The sequence below is a fragment of the Hemiscyllium ocellatum genome, chromosome 5, assembly GCF_020745735.1.
Source record: "Hemiscyllium ocellatum isolate sHemOce1 chromosome 5, sHemOce1.pat.X.cur, whole genome shotgun sequence".
Taxonomy (NCBI): Eukaryota; Metazoa; Chordata; class Chondrichthyes; order Orectolobiformes; family Hemiscylliidae; genus Hemiscyllium; species Hemiscyllium ocellatum.
In genome coordinates this window covers 87,764,217-87,788,079 of record NC_083405.1, presented here as the reverse complement: position 1 = coordinate 87,788,079, position 23,863 = coordinate 87,764,217, and the positions used below count along the sequence as shown (strand labels likewise).

At 43.1% G+C, this 23,863-nt stretch overlaps 1 protein-coding gene across 1 annotated transcript in view; it reads right to left on the bottom strand.

Moving 5' to 3' along the window:
* Positions 1-23,863, bottom strand: part of adam22 (ADAM metallopeptidase domain 22) — a 365,020-nt gene that overhangs the window by 258,501 nt on the left and 82,656 nt on the right. Inside the window, exon 4 of the mRNA XM_060825702.1 lies at positions 23,793-23,859. Coding sequence (XP_060681685.1) covers positions 23,793-23,859 — 67 coding nt within the window. The remainder of the gene's footprint in view (positions 1-23,792; positions 23,860-23,863) is intronic.

Here is a 23,863-nt window from a genome sequence, read left to right as displayed (position 1 = left end):
GGACACTATGTGCAATTTAGCATGGCCAATGCACCTTATCTGTACATCTTTGGACTGTGGGACGAAACCAGAGCACTCAGAGGAAACCCACGCAGACACAGGGAGAATGTGCAAACTCATTCAGACAGTTGTCCAAGGGGTAATCAAACTCGAGTCTCTGGAGCTATGAGGCAGCAGTACTAACCACTAAGCCACCGTGCCACTCTTTCTTAGGTCAGGCTGGCCTATTTCCAACAGGCATGTGTCCCCCAGAAATGAAGATCTCATTCTTGTGGGCACTAGCTTCCTCAGTGGGTAGGGCAAATCAGGAAATTCTGATTCCCACTACCCTCTTTGAGGATGAAAATTCAGCCCCTAATATTCAATAAATATGACACATTCACATGCGACTCATACAAAGATGTGACCACACTTTCTGTATCCTAGTCATGTCTCCCAATGGGAGTTATGTTTAATTGAATGAGAAAGCTTTAAATTTAAACTCACTGCCGTCTGACACAGGTCCAGAAGTACCAAGGGTGTGCTTTGCAAATACGTTACAGTTTGCACTTCTTTACAGTTTCAGATAAGTCTGGAAAGTAAAAAATAGCAAAGCCTGTTCCTTGAGACTGTGAATGCTGTTTGATAGCATGCAATTATGAAGCGGTCAACAGATATCCTCTCTCTGTTTGTTATGGTCAATATCTGACATTGAGTCTCAGGGATGTGTATGGATACAAAGATGCTTTATATTTAAGATTTCTTTAGAAGACTTAAGTTTTGATGAGTTGTTGAAAAATTGATTTATTTCATGTTTTGTGAAAGTACCTGGATTGATTTCTTTAAAAAAGGGAAGTGAAAGGTCACGGTGGACATTGGAGATAAAGACATGCTGGAAATCACATGATCGAGTGACTTACTTTGCTGCTAGGCTGTCTGAGCAATGACTGGCTTGGAGAATTTCTTCTTTTATCCTGTCTTCATTTGGGGGAACAAGGTGCCTCCGAGGAAGGGATGCCCAATTAATCACTCTCATTTCCATAAAGGAAATCCTTCAGGGAGAAACCGAATTGTTCTTTTGAAAGAGTGCTAGCAGGAACTTCTCAATATCATTTCTCTTGAGCAAGCTGTTCACCAGGACTCTAGAGTCAACTGTGCATTAGTGTCTTGACCACATATGCCAGAACATCAGAGAGGAACAGACATTAGAATATTATATGCTTTATTCCTTTGCCTCATTAGAAAAGTGTTGTTATTTTCAGAAATTCAACTTCTGCAGAGAAATCAAAACTTTTTTCTTCTTTTTTCCTAAAGTGTGTTTGTGTTCTGGGGTTATTTCGAGGGATAATCATTTATACTTCAATATTACTGACAGGGGATGTTAATCAATTATTGCATCTTCATTGAATAAGTTTTGTTTTGATAATAAATGAATAATTGCATTTATTAAGAAACATGTTTGATAGATCTTTGTTATTTAAAACCTGATAGTATTTTGTCGGCCATCTCAGTAACGCAGAAAACATTTTATTCAGCTTATGTTTTGACCCATAGTGTGGAGAGGCTAAAGCAATAGTGTATTCATCTACAGTTGATTGTGACAGTCTCAATATAATCAACACTGGTGACTTTTGGGAAAAAAAAGTAAATTCTGAGAGAACAGTTTATCACAGAACCAACTGGAGAGGTTATATTTAATAGTAACATTTAAAAGAAGCACAGGTAGCTGTTATAATTATTCACTAAAATCTGTCTGTTCTTTCTACTGGCTCTGACATTGAGAACATTTTGATCCCTTAAGGGACATTCAAAAACAGATTGTAAGGAAGACCAGCTGTCAGCAATGAATCATAATATTAATAAAGGGTTTATCACAAAAGAAGGAATGGAATGCTTAGACCCAAAAGGAAATAAGCACAAAATTATTTCTAAATGGTCATAATATATCAGGTACCTGAGGAGAGAATACATAGTTGCATGCATTCAGTAGCCCCTAATGTTCATATCTGAGGCATTACCTCATACCAAAAAACAAAACTAAAGGTTGAAAACAGTATTAATCACATGGACCACACAGGCCAGTCTCTCAATGCTCTAAACTGACCTCATTGTTACAACTGGTATAATCTGATTTCTTCAGTTATCACTGCAGCCACCAGGTAACATCACGTGGTCCTATGGCATGTGGTACTATCTGCAACTAGCTCTCAGAAAGCATTGCCTGGGCTATAAGAAGCTGCTGGTGTAACAACCAGATAAAAAGTTTTCAAATTTAAAACAAATTTTGTCAGTCAACACACAGCCATGAAGGTATTAATCACTGAAACAGTGACTGTCTCAGCATTATGCATTTAAAAATCATATGTGTTTAAATAAGGACCTCATCTTTTGATATTTACATGACTATCCCAGGCAGTGAAAACCTGAACCCAATTGTACTGATTAAAAACCAGCCTGACATTGTATCCTTTAGCGCAATAGGAAAGGGGCATTTGCTTTTATTGTTCGAATCTATGTGCTTATTGCTTATACTCACTGTACTGAAGAAATATGGTTCTCAAACCTTTTACAACGCAAAGTCCAGCTAGAGATCATATGACAGGATTCCTGATCCTAGAATTTATCCATTTAAGATCATTTTCTCCAAAATATTTAATACTTTGGGCGGCACGGTGGCACAGTGGTTAGCACTGCTGCCTCACAGCGCCTGTAGACCCGGGTTCAATTCCCGACTCAGGCGACTGACTGTGTGGAGTTTGCACGTTCTCCCCGTGTCTGCGTGGGTTTCCTCCGGGTGCTCCGGTTTCCTCCCACAGTCACAAAGATGTGCGGGTTAGGTGAATTGGCCAAGCTAAATTGCCCGTAGTGTTAGGTAAGGGGTAATGGGTGGGTTGCGCTTCGGCGGGTCGGTGTGAACTTGTTGGGCCGAAGGGCCTGTTTCCACACTGTAAGTCTAATCAAATCAAACTTGACAAGATTCACCACAGTTTGTGAGTAATAGATATGATTGAAAAGTTGTCAGTTCCCTGGCCCACAGGGAGCAGATCAGTCAGAAACTTAAGCGGGCCCTGAAATATGCAACTATCCCATATGCTGCTGTCATCTATCAGGTCATTGCCTGGAAATCAATCTTATTGAAAGACTTAGCCCACAGTTGGATGAGACATGGTAGGTGAAGGCAGTTGGAACAGCTACTTCTCTGAAGAAGAGTCATACCAGACTCGAGTAAAAAGTGAGGTCTGCAGATGCTGGAGATCATAGCTGAAAATGTGTTGCTGGTTAAAGCACAGCAGGTCAGGCAGCATCCAAGGAACAGGCCTTGGATGCTGCCTGACCTGCTGTGCTTTAACCAGCAATACATTTTCAGCTCATACCAGACTCGAAACAATCGCTCTGTTTCTCTCTTGCAGCTGTTGCCAGACCATCTAAGTTTCTCCAGTATTGCCTGTGTTTGATTCAGATTTATAGCAGTATTTTGCCTTCATACAGATAACATTGTGAATATTTATAAAATCACTCATCCTTCAGAAGACTGAGTGACTCAGGTTCTCAACTCATGGGTATCATTAGGTAGGGGGAACATATTGTTCCTAGAAGTGCAAAAAGAGCTCTTGAAAAGTCATGGAATAATATACAAAATTCTGGAAATGCTTAACAGGTTGTGCAGTATCTGTGGACAGAGTAACAAAACTTTTCATCATAACTGGAAGAAGTTAGTAATGGCTTCTAAGGAGCTAAAAGGGGAAACAGAAATAAGTACCTGATTATGGGGAATGAGTTGGTGGGGCAGAGCTAAAAGAATTGTTTATAGGACAAGTAAAGAAACAAAAGATCTGTGCAAAGGAGGTGGAAATGGCAAAATAATCATCAGTTGCTGTCTAAAAGAAGATACAAAAAAAAGTGAGATATGCACATGCAAAAAAAAAGACAAAACTGATGTTAAAGTTTATTGTTTTAAATTGTTGAACTCAATGCTGAATCAAGAAGATTGTGAAGTGCATAGCTTAAAGACAGGCTGCTATTCCTCACGTTTGCACTGCAATTCACTGGAACACTGCCGTAACCTTGGACAGCATCAGCATGAGAGAAGGGTGGAAAATTAGAATAACAAGCCACCAGAAGTTTGTGTTCATGTCTGGAGATTGAATGACTGTGTTCTGCAAAGCAATTGGTAATTAAATCTGAGCTTAGTCTCTCCACTGTAGAGTAGCAAATATAGTATACCAAATTAAAGAAAATATATGTCTTTTGCTGTTTCACCTTTTATAATCACAGCTTGTGCTGCAAGATACATCAATTAGCAAGTGTCGAGAGTGTGATGCTGGAAAAGCACAGCAGCTCAGGCAGCATCCAAGGAGCAGGAAAATCAATGTTTCGGGCATAAGTCCTTCCTGATGAAAGGTTTACTCCTAAAACGTCGATTCTCCTGTTCCTCGGATGCTGCCTGACCTGCCGTGCTTTTCTAGCACCCCACTATCAACTCTGATCTTAGCATCTGCAGTTCTCACTTACTCTAGATGAATTGACAAATCCCATGGCATGAGTTTTAAAAAATCCTTCACAGCCCATCACATGAAATTTGGCAAGAGACACTTTAACACACCAGGCTCCTTAATAAATGCTGGATTAGAGTGGTGCTGGAAGAGCACAGCAGTTCAGGCAGCATCCGAGGAGTAGTAAAATCGACGTTTCAGGCAAAAGCCCTTCATCAGGAATACAGGCAGAGAGCCTGAAGGGGGGAGAGATAAGCTAGAGGAGGGTGGGGGTGGGGAGAAAGTAGCATAGAATACAATAGGTGAGGGTATGGAAGGGGATGAAGGTGATAGGTCAGGGAGGAGAGGGTGGAGTGGATAAGTGGAAAAGAAGATAGGCAGGTAGGACAAGTCATGGGGACAGTGCTGAGCTGGAAGTTTGGAACTGGGGTGAGGTGGGGGAAGGAGAAATAAGGAAACTGGTGAAGTCCACATTGATGCCCTGGGGTTGAAGTGTTCCGAGGCGGAAGATGAGGCGTTCTTCCTCCAGGCGTCTGGTGGTGAGGGAGCAGCGGTGAAGGAGGCTCAGGACCTCCATGTCCTCAGTAGAGTGGGAGGGGGAGTTGAAATGTTGGGCCACAGAGCGGTGTGGTTGATTGGTGTGGGTGTCCCGGAGATGTTCCCTAAAGCGCTCTGCTGGGAGGCGTCCAGTCTCCCCAATGTAGAGGAGACTGCATCGGGAGCAACGGATACAATAAATGATATTGGTGGATGTGGAGGTAAAACTTTGATGGATGTGGAAGGCTTCTTTAAGGCCTTGGATGGAAGTGAGGAAAGAGGTGTGGGCCGAGGTTTTGCAATTCCTGCAATGGAAGGGGAAGGTGCCAGGACGGGAGGGTGAGTTGTTGGGGTGCACGGACCTGACCAGGTAGACACGAAGGGAACGGTCTTTGCAGAAGGCGGAAAGCGGTGGGGATGGAAATATATCCCTGGTGGCAGGGTCCGTTTGGAGGTGGCGGAAATGTCGGCGGATGATTTGGTTTATGCGAAGGTTGGTAGGGTGGAAGGTGAGCACCGGGGGGTTCTGTCCTAGTTACGGTTGGAGGGGTGGAGTCTGAGGGCAGAGGTGCGGGATGTGGACGAGATGCGTTGGAGGGCATCTTTAGCCACGTGGGAAGGGAAATTGCGGTCTCTAAAGAAGGAGGCCATCTGGTGTGTTCTGGGAATAAATGCAGCTACGGAAGTAAACATATTCAAATATTTCTAAAGAAACATGTTACTTTTGCAAAGGTGACTAAGATAGTGGATAGGGGAATGTCTATGGATGTTGTTTATCTAGAAGTTTGGATGAAGTCCCACTTAACTGACAGTTAATTCAGATGGATGCCCATGGAATTGAATGCAAATTACTGACACGGCTGGGGAAACTGGCTGAATGGTAGGTAACAGGAAGTAGGGATAATGGGTAGATACTCAAATTGACAGGATGTAACCAGTATTGTCCCAAAACGATCTGTGTTAGAGCATCAATTGTTCACATTATTTATAAAGAACTTGGACAATGGCATAAAAAGTCACATAACCAAATTTTCTGATGACACAAAATTATGCATTGTAGATAATGTAGCTAATAACATAAAATAACAAAAGGATATTTATAGACTGTGTGGCAGACGGAGATCAATGTCAGCAGATGTGAGGTTATCCATTTTGGACAGAAGAACAACAGATCAGGATATTTTCTAGACGATACAAAGTTAATTACAGTGGATGCCCAAAGAGACTTGAGGGTGGGGGTTCAGATGTATAGATCTTTAAAATTCCTCAATCAGGTGCAGAAAATAGTCAAGAAAGCTAATGGAGTTTTGGCCTTTATATCCAGAGGATTGAAGTATAAGGATACAGAAGTTATACAGCAGTTATGCAAATTGGTTAGATCCCAACTGGTGTACTGTGAGCAGATCTGGGCATCACACCTTATGAAGGATATAGTGACCTTGGAGGGTGTACAACCTGGTGTACAAGCATGATACCTGACTTCAGGGTTTAAGTTATGAGGACAGATTATACAAAATTGTGCCTGCTTTTGCTCTAGAACTTATATGGTTAAGGGGTGATCTGATCAAAGCCATCATGGTGGGCGGCTCAGTGGTTAGCGCTGCAGCCTCACAGCACCAGGCATCCGGGTTCAATTCCAGCCTTGGGTGACTGTCTGTGTGGAGTTTGCACATTCTAGATTAGAGGTGCTAGAAAAGCACAGCAGTTCAGGCAGCATGTGAGGAGCAGTAAAATCAACATTTTGGGCAAAAGCCTTTCATCAGGAATACAGGCAGAATGCCTGAAGGGTGGAGAAATAAATGAGAAATAAATCTCTCCACAGCCAGCATCTTGAGCGAAAATAAGGTCTGACAAGAACATTTTCTTCCATGCAGTGTGTGTAGCAACTGAAAAATTTTCAACTCAATCTATCAGGAGCAAAAATCCAGCCCAGTGTCTTTTTTTGTATATTTAAAATATCAAAAATTATGATAAAATTTGATTTAAAATTAAAAAAATTGGGTGTCATCTCATCCATTAATTTCCTATCTTTAATTTGACAAAAGTGTTACATTTACCTCTTCTTGATACTTTGTTCAATAATGTTGCAATTAAAGTAGCGTGTATTTCCTTTTCACCAGCTTCATTTCGGAAAATCAATAATTCTTTGAGAACTTAACAGAATAAATGCTTTTGTCCTTGGATTGAGAGTCTAGAACCAGGGAATTATAAGAGTTGGCCATTTTGAACTCAGATGAAGAGAAAGTTCTACACTGAAAAGATTGTGATGCTTTGGAAGTCTCTAACCTCTAAGCTGTGGTTGATTAGACAACCAATATATTTAGAGTCATAGAGATGGACAGCACGGAAACGGACCCTGAGGTAAAACTTGTCCATGCTGACCAGATATCCTAATCTAATCCCATTTACCAGCACTTGTCCCATATCCCTCTAAACCGTTCCTATTCATATATCCATCCAGATGCTTTTTAAATGCTGCAATTGTACCAGCCTCCACCACTTCCTCTGGCAGTTCATTCCATATACACACAAAAGACTGAGATTTTTCATCCTCAGGCACCAAAGAAATAAAGAGATATGGAACATTAGAGCTGATATAAATGTTCAACCATTATGGGTCAACCGTTTGTCTGGTCTACATCTGCTCCAATGATGTTATGATGTTATATTCAGTTGAGCCTAAAATAAGCTTATACAGTTCTTCCTAAATCTATTCATTTACTCAGCTGTCAAAATTCTGAGGATACAATATTAATTGCAGTTGTACCCACATATGATCCATGCATGTACATTTATGATGATCCTTACATAATTGTGAGAAAAAAATACAGTTACTTTCAAGCATTTTTTTAAAAAAGTAGTTTTGGTTTTTCTGACGTTATATAACCACAAATTAATGAGAATAATCAAAATTAAATTCAACCAAGCATGAAAATCAAAGAAAGAGGTATCACAATATCACGTAAACATTTGAGGTTCCCAACTTCTGGTGTCCGGAATGCACACATAGTGAAAGATAGAATTACACTTTCACAGAAATATCCCCAAAGGAATGAAATGCACCTGGATCAGGCTCAGAAGGGCAGTTCAACAAGATGACATATTTTTGGAATACACTGGTGGCAAATAAGGCAATAATAAATTAGATTTTAAGAGAAGACAAGTATGAAGAATGCGTTAAATGTGAATCGTTTTTATGGTCAGGTTCTAGACAAATTATTTCACAAGATTTGAATTGCCCAAAGATGTGCAGGTTAGGTGAATTGGCCACGTTAAATTGCCCATAGTGCTAGGTGCATTAGTCGGAGGGAAATGGGTCTGGGTGGGTTACTCTTTGGAGGGTCGGTGTGGACTGGTTTGGCCAAAGGGCCTGTTTCTCCACTGTAGGGAATCGAATCTAATCTAATTAAATTGAATTTATTGTCACGTACCGAGGCACAGTGAAAAGCTTTGCCTTGCGAGCAATACAGGCAGATTACAGAATTAGGTAGCATAGTTAAGTAAATAATAGGTATACAGCGCCAAAAACAAAAACACAGGTACAGGCGAATGTTAAGAGTTTATGAGTCTATTCAGTATTCTAACAATAGTAGGGTAGAAAATGTTATGAAACTGGCTGGTGCATGTGCTCAGGCTTGTGTACCTCTCCCTGATGACAGAGGTTGTAGAAAAACATTGCCAGGGTGGGATGGAACTTTGAGAATGCTGGCGGCCTTTCCTTGACAGCGGGCTTGGTAAATGGATTCTATAGATGGGAGGTTGGCCTTCGTGATTGTCAGGGCTGAGTTCACCACTTTCTATAACCGTCTCCAATCTTGAATGGTACAGTTACCATACCAGGTAGTGATACATTCAGACAGAATGCTCTCGTTGGCGCATCTATAAAAGTTGCCAAGGGTATTCGCTGTCATGCCAAATTTCCTCAGCTGCCTGAGGAAGAAGAGACATTGTTGGGCCTTTGTAACCAGTGCATCCACATGAAGAGTCCAAGAAAGCTTGATGTAGATGATCACTTCCAGCAACTTGACACTCTCCACTCATTCCACCTCTGTGCTGTTAATGTGTAGGAGTGCATGAGTAATATCCTCCCGAAAGTCAATAACGAGTTCCTTGGTTTTGCCGGCATTGAGAGCTAGGTTGTTCCCAATGCACCATTTTGCCAGATCTTCCACCTTCTATCTGTAGTTTGTTTCGTCGCCATCTGAGAGTCGATCGACAATGTGGTGTCATCAGCGAACTTGTAAAATGGCATTAGTCTGGTATTTGGCAACACACTCATATACAGTATACAGTGAGTACAGTAGGGGGCTGAGTACGCACCCCTGGGGGGGGGGGAGCCCTCCAGTATTGCGTGTTAGTGAGGATGAAATATTGTCACTAATCTTCACTGATTGTGGCTGTGGGTCAGGAAACGGAGGATCCAGTTGCACAGAGTAGAGCTTAGTCTGAGATCACTAAGTATAGTAATCAGTCTCAAGGGGATACGTGTTGAAGGCTGAGCTGCAGTCGATGAGTAGGATTCTTACGTAGCTGTTCTTGATGTCAAGATGTTCTAGGGAGGAGTGAAGTGATATGGCATCTGACGTGGATCTGTTGGTCCGATAGGCAAACTGGAGTGGATCAAGAGTAGTGGGGATGCTGGAGTTAAACAATGCCATGACCAGCCTTTCAAAGCACTTCGTGACCACCAAAGCTAGGGCCACTGGGCGGTAGTCATTGAGACATGCTGCATGAGCCTTCTTAGGCACAGGGATGATGTTGGCCCTCTTGAAACAGGCAGGGACAGTGGCCTGCTGCAGGGAGAGGTTGAAGAACTAGAATTCACTGTAAGACCTTCAACTGGCAAATGCCCATTCCTCACCGGTCAACAGACAACTTGCAATTCAAAGACATCTCAGGTCTCCGTGCATCATTTCCCTTGCTGAATCAACTTTCAGGCAGTAGGTGTAGCAATAGCAACACTTTGCATTCATATAATGCCTTTAATTTGATTTTTAAAAAGGTCCTAAGCACTTCAGGTAAGAATTATTACATAAGATTTTGCATTGCATCAGATAATATTATACCAGATGATCAAAATCTTTTCTAAAGAGGCACGTTTTAAGGAGCATTTTAAAGGTGACAGGAGAGATAATGAGGCAAAGAGGCAAATCTGAAGCTTCAGTCCTTGGGAACTAAAGGGAGGTCACTGATGGTGAGCAATGGAAATGAAAGGTGCGCTCATGGGGCCAGAACTACAACCTCTCTATTTAATCTCAGGAGTTCTCATCAGGCGTGGGGCTGCAGGAGACTACAGAGATCAGGTTTCTTAAGAAAGAAGCTTTGCGTTGTAAGTTTAAACACAAATTGCAAATGACAAATGAAAGACAATAGAATGATTTGAAAGCAACCACTGTAAAATCAAGGCTTGGCTTAATCAGGAGCTAATTTCATTTGGAGAGCACAAGGGTGTTAAGCAAATGCAACTTGATGCAAGGAGGAAAGCAGAGTTTTGAATGTCCTCAGGTTAGCAAAAGGTAGAATGTGGAAAGTTGACATTGTTGGAAGAGTCAAGTGTGAGCATAACAATGTATGTTATCAGCAGTAGCTGAATCAGATGATGGCGCAGAAGGGAAAATATAGATGATTTCAGTGACAGCATGAATATGTGGTCAGAAGTTCAAAACGTGGTAAAATATGACACCAAGTTTGGAAACAATTTGTGTCATATAGTTGCTAGGGAAAGAAGTCAAGCCTGCAGCAGCAGAATGGTGTTTGAAGCAAGGATCAAAGACAATGGCTTTGGTTTTCCCAATAATTAACTGAAGAAGTTCATTGAGCAGTGGGAATCGGGGTTCATGAACACAGGGTGAAGGAATGCATGCAGCTCAATGTACCATATGGCTCAAGGCTCTCAGTCTGTGAAGGGATTGGACAAGATCATGGAGAGCTATTCATTTCATCTGCATGGACTGTTAACTGCATATTCTGCACTTTCTCAGCCTTGGCTGCCATCCAGAGATATTTCGGCACGCTATCACCATCCAGAGATACTCTAACACGCTATCACCATCCAGAAATACTCTAACACGCTATCACCATCCAGAAATACTCTAACACGCTATCACCAACCAGAGATACTCTAACACGCTATCACCAACCAGAGATACTCTAACACGCTATCACCAACCAGAAATACTCTAACACGCTATCACCATCCAGAAATACTCTAACACGCTATCACCAACCAGAGATACTCTAACACGCTATCACCAACCAGAAATACTCTAACACGCTATCACCAACCAGAGATAGTCTAACACGCTATCACCAACCAGAAATACTCTAACACGCTATCACCAACCAGAGATAGTCTAACACGCTATCACCAACCAGAAATACTCTAACACGCTATCACCAACCAGAGATACTCTAACACGCTATCACCAACCAGAAATACTCTAACATGCTATCACCAACCAGAGATAGTCTAACACGCTATCACCAACCAGAGATACTCTAACACGCTATCACCATCCAGAGACACTCCGACACGGTATCACCATCCAGAGATACTCCGACACGCTATCACCATTCAGAGACACTCCGACACGCTATCACCATCCAGAGATACTCCGGCACGCTATCGCCATCCAGAGACACACCGGCACGGTATCGCCATCCAGAGACACTCCGACATGCAATTGCCATCCAGAGATACTCCGACATGGTATCACCATCCAGAGATACTCCGGCACAGTATCACCAACCAGAGACACTCCGACACGGTATCACCATCCAGGGATACTCCAGCACGCAATCGTCATCCAGAGACACTCTGACACAGTATCACCATCCAGAGATACTCCGGTATGCTATCACCATCCAGAGTTACACCGGCACGGCATCACCATCCAGAGACACTCCGGCACGGTATCACCATCCAGAGATACTCCGACATAGTATCACCATCCAGAGACACTTTGGCACAATATCGCCATCCAGGGATACTCCGGCACGCTCTCACCATCCAGAGATAGTCCGGCACGTAATCACCATCCAGAGACACTCTGACACGGTATCACCATCCAGAGACACTCCAACACGCTATCACCATCCAGAGACACACCGGCACGGCATCACCATCCAGAGACACACCGGCACGGCATCACCATCCAGAGACACTTCGACATGGTATCACCATCCAGAGATACTCTGACATGGTATCACCATCCAGAGACACACCGGCATGGCATCACCATCCAGAGACACTCCGACATGCTATCACCATCCAGAGTTACACCGGCACGCTATCACCATTCAGAGACACTCCAGCATGCTATCACCATTCGGAGATACACCGGCATGGCATCACCATTTGGAGATACTCTGGCACACAATCACCATCCAGAGATACACCGGCATGGTATCATCATTCAGAGACACTCTGGCACGGCACCACCATCTGTAGATACTCCGGCATGTAATTGCCATCCAGAGACACACCGGCATGGTATCACCATCCAGAGATACTCCGGCACGGCATCACCATCCAGAGACACTCCGGCACGGTATCACCATCCAGAGATACTCCGACACAGTATCACCATCCAGAGACACTTTGGCACAATATCGCCATCCAGGGATACTCCGGCACGCTCTCACCATCCAGAGATACACTGGCACGGTATCACCATCCAGAAACACTCCGACACGCTATCGCCATCCAGAGACACTCCGACACGCTATCACCATTCAGAGATACTCCGGCACGGTATCACCATCCAGAGATACTCCGGCATGGTATCACCATCCAGAGATACTCCAGCACGGCATCACCATCCAGAGATACTCCGGCACGGCATCACCATCCGGAGATACTCCGGCACGGCATCACCACCTGAAGATACTCTGGCACACAATCACCACCCAGAGACACTCCAGCACGATATCACCATTCAGAGATACTCCAGCACGGTATCACCTTCCAGAGACACTCCGTCACGGTATCATCATCCAGAGACACACCGACACGGTATCACCATCCAGAGATAGTCCGGCACGTAATCACCATCCAGAGACACTCCGACACGGTATCACCATCCAGAGACACACCGGCACGGTATCGCCATCCAGAGATACTCCGGCACGGCATCACCATCCAGAGACACTCCGGCACGATATCACCATTCAGAGATACTCCGGCACGGTATCACCTTCCAGAGACACTCCGTCACGGTATCATCATCCAGCGACACTCCGGCACGGCATCACCATCCAGAGATACTCCGACACGGTATCACCATCCAGAGATACTCCGGCACATAATCACCATCCAGAGACACTCCGGCACATAATCACCATCCAGAGACACATCGGCACGGCATCACCATCCGGAGATACTCCGGCACAGCATCACCACCTGAAGATACTCTGGCACACAATCACCACCCAGAGACACTCCGGCACGATATCACCATTCAGAGATACTCCGGCACGGTATCACCTTCCAGAGACACTCCGTCACGGTATCATCATCCAGAGACACTCCGGCACGGCATCACCATCCGGAGATACTCCGGCACGGCATCACCACCTGAAGATACTCTGGCACACAATCACCACCCAGAGACACTCCGGCACGATATCACCATTCAGAGATACTCCGGCACGGTATCACCTTCCAGAGACACTCCAACACGGTATCACCATCCAGAGACACATCGGCACGGTATCACCATCCAGAGATACTCCGACATAGAATCACCATCCAGAGACACTTTGGCACAATATCGCCATCCAGGGATACTCCGGCATGGCATCACCATCCAGAGATACTCCGACATGGTATCACCATCCAGAGACACACCGGCACGGCATCACCATCCAGAGACACTCCGACATGGTATCACCATCCAGAGATACTCCGACATGGTATCACCATCCAGAGATACTCCGGCACGGCATCACCATCCAGAGACTCTCCGGCACGGTATCACCATCCAGAGACTCTCCGACATGGTATCACCATCCAGAGATACTCCGGCACGCTATCACCATCCAGAGATACTCCGGCACGGCATCACCATCCAGAGATACACCAGCACGGCATCACCATCCAGAGATACTCCGACATGGTATCACCATCCAGAGATACTCCGGCACGCTATCACCATCCAGAGATACTCCGGCATGGCATCACCATCCAGAGATACACCAGCACGGCATCACCATCCAGAGATACTCCGGCACGGTATCACCATCCAGAGATACTTGGCACGCTATCACCACCCAGAGACACTCCGGCACACCATCACCATCCAAAGATACTACGGCACGGTATCACCATCCAGAGATACTCCAGCACGTACTCATCATCGAGAGATACACCGGCACGGTATCACCATCCAGAGATACTCCGACAGGTTATCACCATCCAGAGATACTCCGACATGCAATTGCCATCCAGAGCTACACCGGCACGGTATTGCCATTCAGAGATACTCCGGCACGTTATCACCATCTGGATATACTCTGGCACACTATCACCCTCCAGAGATACTCCGGCACGGTATCACCATCCAGAAATATTTCGGCACGCAATCACCATTCACAGATACAATGGCACGTAATTGCCATCCACCGATACTCCGGCATGGTATCACCTTCCAGAGATACACCGGCACGTTATCACCATCCAGAGACACTCCAACACGTTATTGCCATCCACAGATACTCCGGCACGGTATCACCATCCAGAGATACACCGGCACGTTATCACCATCCAGAGATACTCCGACACGCTATCGCCATCCAGAGATACTCCGACACGCTATCACCATCCAGAGACACTCCGGCACGCTTTCACCATCCAGAGATACTCCGGCACGTAATCGCCATCCAGACATACTCCGGCACGTAATCGCCATCCAGAGATACTCCGGCATGGTATCACCACCCAGAGATACTCCGACACGGTACCACCATCCAGAGACACTCCGGCACGGTATCACAATTCAGAGATACTCCGGCACGCTATCACCATCCAGAAAAAGCAGAGCACCATAGCACCGGCTTCACTATTTGAAAAACCTCCCAATTTGTATTGAAGATTTGAGGCACAGAAGTTTGCAGAGGACACTCCAATGCAACAAGCTCTGAACAGATTCATAGACTCCAATCTTGCCTGCAAATTCTACAGTCTGGATGAAAGGCTTATGGCAGAAATGTCGATTCTCCTGCTACTCAGATGCTGCCTGACCTGCTGTGCTTTTCCAGCACCAGACTCTCAACTCTGTCAGTTTTTCCAGTCTAATTGAAGTATGCCAACCCTTCTACCATGGCTCAAAGGGGCTATTCCTCAAAACTTGGTCACCCTTCAATCAGATAGATGAGATATCTGACCAGCAACAAAGGGGAGCAGTCAAATTGAAGGAGCTTCTCCTAGAGCTGCTCCTAGGCCTGGCATGGTGATCAGTCAGAGGTCCAAGCAGCACACAGTCAACTGGGATCTCAGACCAGAATGCCTGCCTTGTTCCTGTGGTGACACTCATGCTCAGCTGTCCCTGGAAATAGAGCAGCCAGTGTCCGCTGTTCCATTAAGGCATTCCAAACTCAGTGGACACTTAAAGGAGCAGAGAGCTTCATTAACCCCAGTCCAGGATCAAATTTTAACTTGACTTTTTAAATTTCACCTGACAAATGTTGTCACAGTTTATTTTTTACAGAGAAGGGGGAAATACGTGACCTCTTTAATGATGTTCACAAGTCATTAATCACTTATTTCAACATACAAGATGCAGCATCAACTGTTCATTTTGCAGCACTCTGGAGTCCATGGACCATATCTGAATATACAGATAATGGGCATTTGCAGCCATGTTTTAGTTATTTGAAAAACCTTTTGTTGCATTTCTCATTGCACTTCAATCTGCACTCTTGATCTTTGTCATCTGGTTCAGAGGGATGTGGGCAGATCAGAAAACTTCCTTGTGGAGCTGCACCTGGGCCTGGTCAGACTGGCTACTAACAGGTTCAGGCAGCGGGCCTGTGGAATGGGGTGGCATGGTGGCTCAGTGGTTAGCACTGCTGCCTCACAGCACCAGGGTCCCAGGTTTGATTCCAGCCTCGGGTGACTGTCTGTGTGGAGTTTGCACATTCTCCCTGTGTCTGCGTGGGTTTCCTCCGGGTGCTCCGGTTTCCTCTCACAGTCCAAAGATGTGCAGGCTAGGTGAATTGTCCGTGTTAAATTGCTGATAATGTTAGGTGTGTCATTCAGAGGGAAATGGGTCAGGGTGGGTTACTCTTTGGAGGGTTAGTGTCGACTGGTTGGGCCGAAGGGCCTGTTTCCACACTGTAGGGACTCTAATCTAATATCTGCTGGCTGTCTGCCTCTCTTCTGTGGTTATGCCCAAGTATTCTTAGAGAGTGAGCATGTAGTGTCCACCAATACTCTCGATTCCTTTAGAGAGAGGTGGGCAACATGGAGGAAACAGTGCTTTATTTCCCTCTCCAACTCCATTTTGATTTCCTCCTCTCCCTACCTCCTTTGACGGCTTGCATTGCCTGTAACAGGCCTTGCATGTAAATATCTAATTGGCTACATAGGTGATTTACTGGTGATGGTTAGTGTTTAAGTGAAAAAAAGTCATGGTGATTTGGTGATGGGGTAAAATTATTCAGTTGTGTATGATAGCATTTCCAGAAAATAAAGCAGAAAAATAAAAGATGTGATATTCTGAGCATGTGTATGTGAAGATTCCATAATTTCCCAGTAGGCATTACATTGGAAGAAGTTTCAATGCACCTTATAACATTTTGTGAGTTTGTTATGCCTTTTCAAAGAGGATTTCCATCTTATCAACCATAAATTACAAAATCAAAAATTATTGTGGAGACAAAACATAGCTTGTTTACTGTGAGAGCATGGGCAGTCACTATGAAAAACCTCTGGTAACATTACACTTACTGGATTATTTGAATTATTTATGCAATAAGTCTCATCCTGGCATAAGGTTAACTGTTATCAAATTACATTAGTCATTCAGATCAATAAAACGTTGCTTCAGCAATGCGGATCTCTCAAATAATCAAATTTCAGCAAACTGTTCAACAGATAAAATGGATACAGAAGTATGTACTTTTTATTTTATTAAACTTGAGCTTGGTAATATGAGAGAAGCTGTGCTGCTTGTATTATATTTTATAAGTATGCATTCCAGTGACCACACTGTTTTGAGTAGAGGTAAAATTCCATCACCACTAGCTTACCAACAGATACAAAAGGCACTTAATTGTGTATCTTCCTTTCTGTTTCAGCATCTTTTTGATCTCCAAAGGATCAGATTCCATTGACAGTGTTGAATTATAGGCACTCTGACAATCCAGAAATATGTCCACTCTTTTTAATTCTTTCATGGAATGTGAATGCTGCTAGCAAGTCGAGCATTTGTTGGCTTGTCCAAATTGCTGCTGGGAAGTTAGTGGTGAGCTGCCTTCTTGAATCAGTGCAGTTGTAGGAACACCCACAATGCTGTTAGGAAAGGAAGTTTAGGTTTTTGACACAGTGACAGTAAAGGAATGGAAATCTAGTTCCAATGACGTATGATTTGGGAGCGGAACTTGCAGTTGATGGTGTTCCCAAGCTTCTTATGCTGTTGGCCTTCTACCTGGATTTGGAGGGAGTGTCAAAGGATTCTGGTCAACCTACTGCAATACTTCTAGTGTATAATGCACAATGTGCACTGGTGTTGGAAAGGGTGAATATTTAAAGTGAAGGATAGGGTGATGATTAAGTGCCTTCCTTGTCCTGGAATTTGTTAATCTTCCTAAGTTCATTACAGCTCAGTAATTCAAACAAATGAAGACTATCCTATCATACTGCTGACATGTGCCTTGTCGGTGGTGAACTGGTTTTGGGGAGTCAGGTGGTGAGTCACTCACTGCAGAATACCCATGCCTCTCACTGGCTTGTAGTCACAGTATTTATATTATTGGTCTAGTTCAGTAAGCACAATAAGCAATCCACAATATTTTTATGGTGGGGATTACAGTGATGTAATGACATTGAAATTGAATGTGATAGGAAGCGCTGATTTTTCTCTTCTTGGAGATGGTCATTGCCTGGCACTCAATGGTGCATATGTTATTTGTTACTTATTAGTCTAAGTCTAAAAGTTGTCCAAGTCCTGCTGTACATGGGCAGAGATTACTTCAGAATCTGAAAAGTCATAAATGGTTCTACTGTGCAAGCAGCTGGACCACAGGCATTCCTGCAGCCATGTTCTAGGGTTGAGCTGATTGACCTCTAACAAACATAGTCAATTTCCTTTGTATTTGGTATGAGTCAAAGTAGCTATGTTATTGCTTTACCAGGTTAGCACCTCATTCCCTCCTCCACCTAGCCCGTTCCTGGCTTGATGATAATTGTAGAATGGGGGGGATATGTCAAGCAATAGGCTTACAAGCTGTGGCTGAAAGAAATTCCACTGCTGATAGTTCACAGTGACCCAGGGATGTCCAATTTTGTTTTACTGAATCATCACTGACTCTAGTCCATTTAAGGACAAGACCAGTTTGGGAAACAGTGGTACGACCAAATCACTCTGGACAGCAGACACTGAAGTCCCACCATCCAGATAAAATTCTTTGCCTAATGCTTCTTGAGCACTTCTTCCAAGTCATATTTAACATGGGACAGATTCATCAGCTGAGGGATGGCAGTAGGTGGTCATAGGTAAAAACAATGACTGCAGGTGCTGGAAACCAGATTCCGGAATAGAGTGGTGCTGGAAAAGCACAGCAGTTCAAGCAGCAGCCGAGGAATTCCACTCTATTCCGGAAAGTAGGTGGTCATAAGCAGGAGTCTCCTTGCCCATGTTAAACTTCATACTACAAAACTTCATAGAATCTGGAGTCAATGTTGACAATTCCTAGGGAACTCCCTTCTGCTTATACTGCCACTTCGGCTGGTAGCATAGGACATAGCTGAGATGGGTAATGCAGTACTCAAGATTAAATTATGTTGAACTGTTGCTTGACTGCCCTGTGGACCATCCACCCAATTAGGAATGAGAGAGAAGCTGGTCAAAGCACATTTCACCTCAAACTTCTGCAGTCAGCATGGAAGAGATCTTTCTCCCCTCAATTTAAAAAAATAATCAAACTCATGTCCTAGAAGGTAATGGTAAATGTTTGAGCACAATTCTATCATCCGGTCTTCTCCAAGTTATCTCCTGTTTCCAAAATGCTGATAAACAGCTGAAACATTTTGTTGCTATCAAGAAACAAATTGTCAGCAACACCACAATCATTGCTTTGAATAATGTGGAGTCCACGCCACTACTTCCAATCACCCTGACAATCAATTTGTATCAGCCTAATCGAACATTGCAGGAATCCAGCCACTTCATCCCTATATGCATTTGCTTCTTCTGTCTTCTAAAGCAACCAGCAATCAATGCCTGCCAAAATTCAGGAGCTTATTCCTTTGGTAGTGATTATATTGATCAATGAAATTGCACTTTGTGCTGTACAGTGCTCAGGTTGTTTGCTAGTGGTGGTATCAGTGGCAGTGGGCAGTGCATAAGGCTCAATTACCTATTATCAGCAGAATGAGATAGGATTACATAGGAATCAGAAAGACCACATTAAATGACGCTGCTTTTAATTTACATATACAAATAAGGATAATACTATCAGTCTTTTCCAAGGACTCCTGCAGTGACATATATTCGATAAACGTCATCTGGCATTGTGCAGACTCAGTATAAAGTAAGACATAGTCAGTTCAGCTGGTTCTGCTGAGTCATCTTAAAATACCTGTTCTTACTCTGGCAGTATTCACAGGATCTTATGGCTTTACAGAAACCATTAACCAGATAAAAAAAAAGAAAAGCTGTAACAGCATGAGGACTTAGAACTTTTTTCATTGGATAGTAATGCAGTGCACAAGTAGCCAATATATGTGAGTGGTAAATTGCCAGCAACCTGCATAGCCAAAGAATGAATTTCCATTGCAGGCATAAATCATGTCCCCCTGATTTTCAGACACTGCCCATAACCAGCTAATATAGTGTAGCTGAAGGCAGTACAGAAAAAAATCTTCCTACTAGCTCCATTAGTGGCTGAAACAGGGGCACACTAGCAAATTCCAAAAGACTAACAAAGTTATGAGATTTCAGAAATTGCATTACATTGGAAAGCCTTAATCCAAAGGTTTATAAATATTAATAGTAAAAGATTAGTGAAGGATAGAATGGGGCCATAAGAAACAAGCAGGGCAAGCTGCTCACTAAAGCAAAGGCAAAGGCAAACTTACTAATAAGGAAGAGGTACTAAAAAGGCTGGCAATACTCCAGATACAGAAGTCACCAGGTCCAGATGGGATGCATCCTAGATTGCAGAGAGAGAGAAGGGAGCAAACGGTGAAGCATTTGACATAAATTTTCCAGGCATCTGCAAAAATAGGATTAGTCCCGGAGGATTGGAGGATTGCAAATGTGGTACCGTTAAGAAAGGGACAAGATATAACCCAAGAAACTATAGAGCTGTCAGCTTGATGTAAATACTGGGAAAACGGATAGAGAGAATAATACTGGATAAGATAAATGTACACTTAGAGAAAGCTAAGTTAATACGAGACAGTCAATATAGCTTTGTCAAGGGAAGGTCCTGTCTGACAAATTTCACTGAGTTCTTTAATGAGGTGACACGGGTAGTGAATGAGGGCAGTGCTGTGGATGTTGTACATTTGGACCTGCAGAAAGCATTTGATTGGGTACCACATGCTTAGCAAAAGAGAAATGTTTGGGATTATAAATCCTTGGCAGCATAGATTAAAAGTTGAGAAACAGACAGTAAATTGGAGATCAACTGAAAGTGGTGTTCCCCAGGGATCGGTGTTGGGACCGTGTTTTTCCTGATTTACATAAGCGATTTGAAGATGGGTATTGAGGGCAAAATGTCTAAATTTGCAGATGATACTAAGTAGGGAGAATAATGAGGATTATACTGAGTGACTTGGCAAGTTGGCCAAATGGGTTGATTCCTGGCAGGTGAAGTTCAGTGCAGAAGGATGTGAGGTAATGCATTTTGATGGAAGAAACATGGAGAGACAACACAGGCTCAATGGTATAGCTTTCAGGGGAGTATGGGAGCATGATTCTCTGAAGGTGGCCTGGAAGTTGAAATGGTTGTTAAGAAGGCTTATTGGATCCTTAGGTTTATAAATACAGGCATACCTGTAAAAAAGCAAGGAAGTGATGCATCTCTACAAATCATTGGTCAGACCACATTTGGAATATTGTGTTCTGTTTTGGGCATCTTATTTAAGGGAAGATATTAAAGCACTGAAAAGAGTTCAACGGAGATTTACTAAAATGACCAGCAATGATAGATTTTGGAAAAAAAAGGAAAGATTAGGGTTTATTCTCCTTGGAGCAGAGAAGATTAACAGGTTACCTTATTGAGGTGTTCAAAGTTATGAACAACACTGACAGGGTAAGAAGCATATTCTGGTTCCAATACTTGATATTAGTATTTGATACTAATATTGATACTTGATATTAGTACTTGATGCTAGTAACCAGGGGGGTCACAATTTCAACACTGTCAGCAAGAGAACTAGGACTGAAAAGTGGGAGAAACTTCTTTACTCAGAGAGTTGTTAGGATTTGGAATGTGCTCCCTGTGAGAGTTCTGGTGGGGCTTCCATAGTAGGTTTCAAAAGAGAACTGGAAATATATTAGCAAGTGATGTATTTAAGGGGCTATGGAGATTGGCTGGAGAACAGGACGAGCTGGGCAGCTATTTCAGGAGCCGGTACAGACATTATAGATCAACGGCCTCCTTCTGTACTGTAAGTTCTAGGATTCTATGTACAATAACATCACATAATATATGTGTGAATGTAAATAATCATTAGATTAACTATATAATTGGATATTTATTGGCAAAAATCAGGAAGTCAAAGATTTTATATGCAATTCGTGCATGGGACAGTGGATGAATGATTTACAGGAATAGTTATAGTAATGAACCTGTATTATTCAACACATACTATGATTCCTGAAACCTTATGACTGTTGGGATTTGGTTCTGTGCCTCTGATTCAAGTCCACATGGACTAGAAATGTTACGGATCAGTTCTCAGGTGCACTGCCTTCTCCCCAAGCATTGAAACCATAGAAGTCCTGGAGCTGGTAAATTTGGAATGAGAAGGCCAACTGGTGGTGGAGTCAAACCCCCACAATCTTGTCCCCTCCATTGAAATTAAGAGGAAAGTCCATGGTCAGCTGACTTTTCCACACGGATTTTTGCCGGGTGCTCCGGTTTCCTGCTACAGTCCAAAGATATGCAAGTTAGGTAGATTGGCCAAACTTCCCTGTGCCTCATGAATGTTTCACTTATAGGTTCATTGAATGGCTACAAATAAGGCTACAAGATCAATACAGCTAGTCCCAATACTCCAACTTTTCCCAGAAGCCCTAGATTTTGTTTTCTTATTCTTTTCCCTAAGTCCACCACCAAATCCATTTGCACCATTCCTTCAGAAACTGCATTCCAATTTGTAACCTTTTGCTACATAAAAAAGTGAGGCTTCCCTCATTGTCTTAGGTTCTTCTGTTCATCACTTTAAAACTGTGTCCATCACTTGTTGACTTTTCTGCATACAGAAACAATCTTTTTTCCAAGAATTTAACAACTCTATCAAATCTCTTCTCAATCTTCTCTTTAAAGAAAACAATGTAGCTTCTTTGTGGGCGGCATGGTGGCACAATGGTTAGCACTGCTGTCTCACAGCGCCAGAGACCCCGGGTTCAATTCCCGACTCAGGCGACTGACTGTGCGGAGTTTGCACATTCTCCCTGTGTCTGCGTGGGTTTCCTCTGGATGCTCTGGTTTCCTCCCACAGTCCAAAGATGTGCAGGTCAGGTGAATTGGCTAAGCTAAATTGCCCGTAGTGTTAGGTAAGGGGGGGAAATGGGTGGGTGGTGGGTCTGTGTGGACTTGTTTCCACACTGCAAGTAATCTAATCTAAATGTGAAAGACTAAAACAATGAATTGGAGATGCTGGAAAATTGAAACAGAAGTAGAAATTTCTGGAGAAACTCAGCAGGTCTGACAACATCTGTGGATAGAAACCAAAGTCAGTGCTTTGGATTCAATAACCTCTTTTTTGTGAACTTCAGTTAACAAAAATGTTAACTCTGCCAGATGATGCCAGACCTGTTGAGTTTCTCCAGCAATTTCTACTTTCATATGAAAGACAATGACCCAGACAAACTTTTCCTGCCTGAACCAAGTCCTAAATGACACCAGAAGCCAAGATTAAGCAAGGTGCCTACATTATTTCCAGTGTCATACCTCGAGTGAATATATCACTGCTACCATACCACTGTGCAATCAGAAGACCACTGACTCATAAAATGTCCAAGTAAATTTTACACTCTTAAAATATATGTATGCATTGCACATAAATGTACAATAGCTTCGTAAAATGCATTTAAAGGATTGAAAAACAGTATTAAAAGCATTTATAGATACTATGTCTTCATAAAATACGTGAATGAGCGTTCTTAAGAATAACATTGGATTAAAAGCATTTGAAAACAAAAGGTAATAGTGGACACTGCTGAATCTGCTTAATTTTGCTTCATTTTAGACAATATATGCTTCTAGTATGGAGATAGTCTGTGAATATTCCCAAAAATATTTGAAAATCCAATCAAATTTGAAAAGTCTAGTACAGCGTGTGATATTTTGAAGCTAACGCAAAAAAAACCCAATTCATGTCAGACTTACCCCAGACTGAACAGAATTTCCCCTTGCATCAACAGTATGCTCCACATACTGGGAGGACAGCAAATCACTAG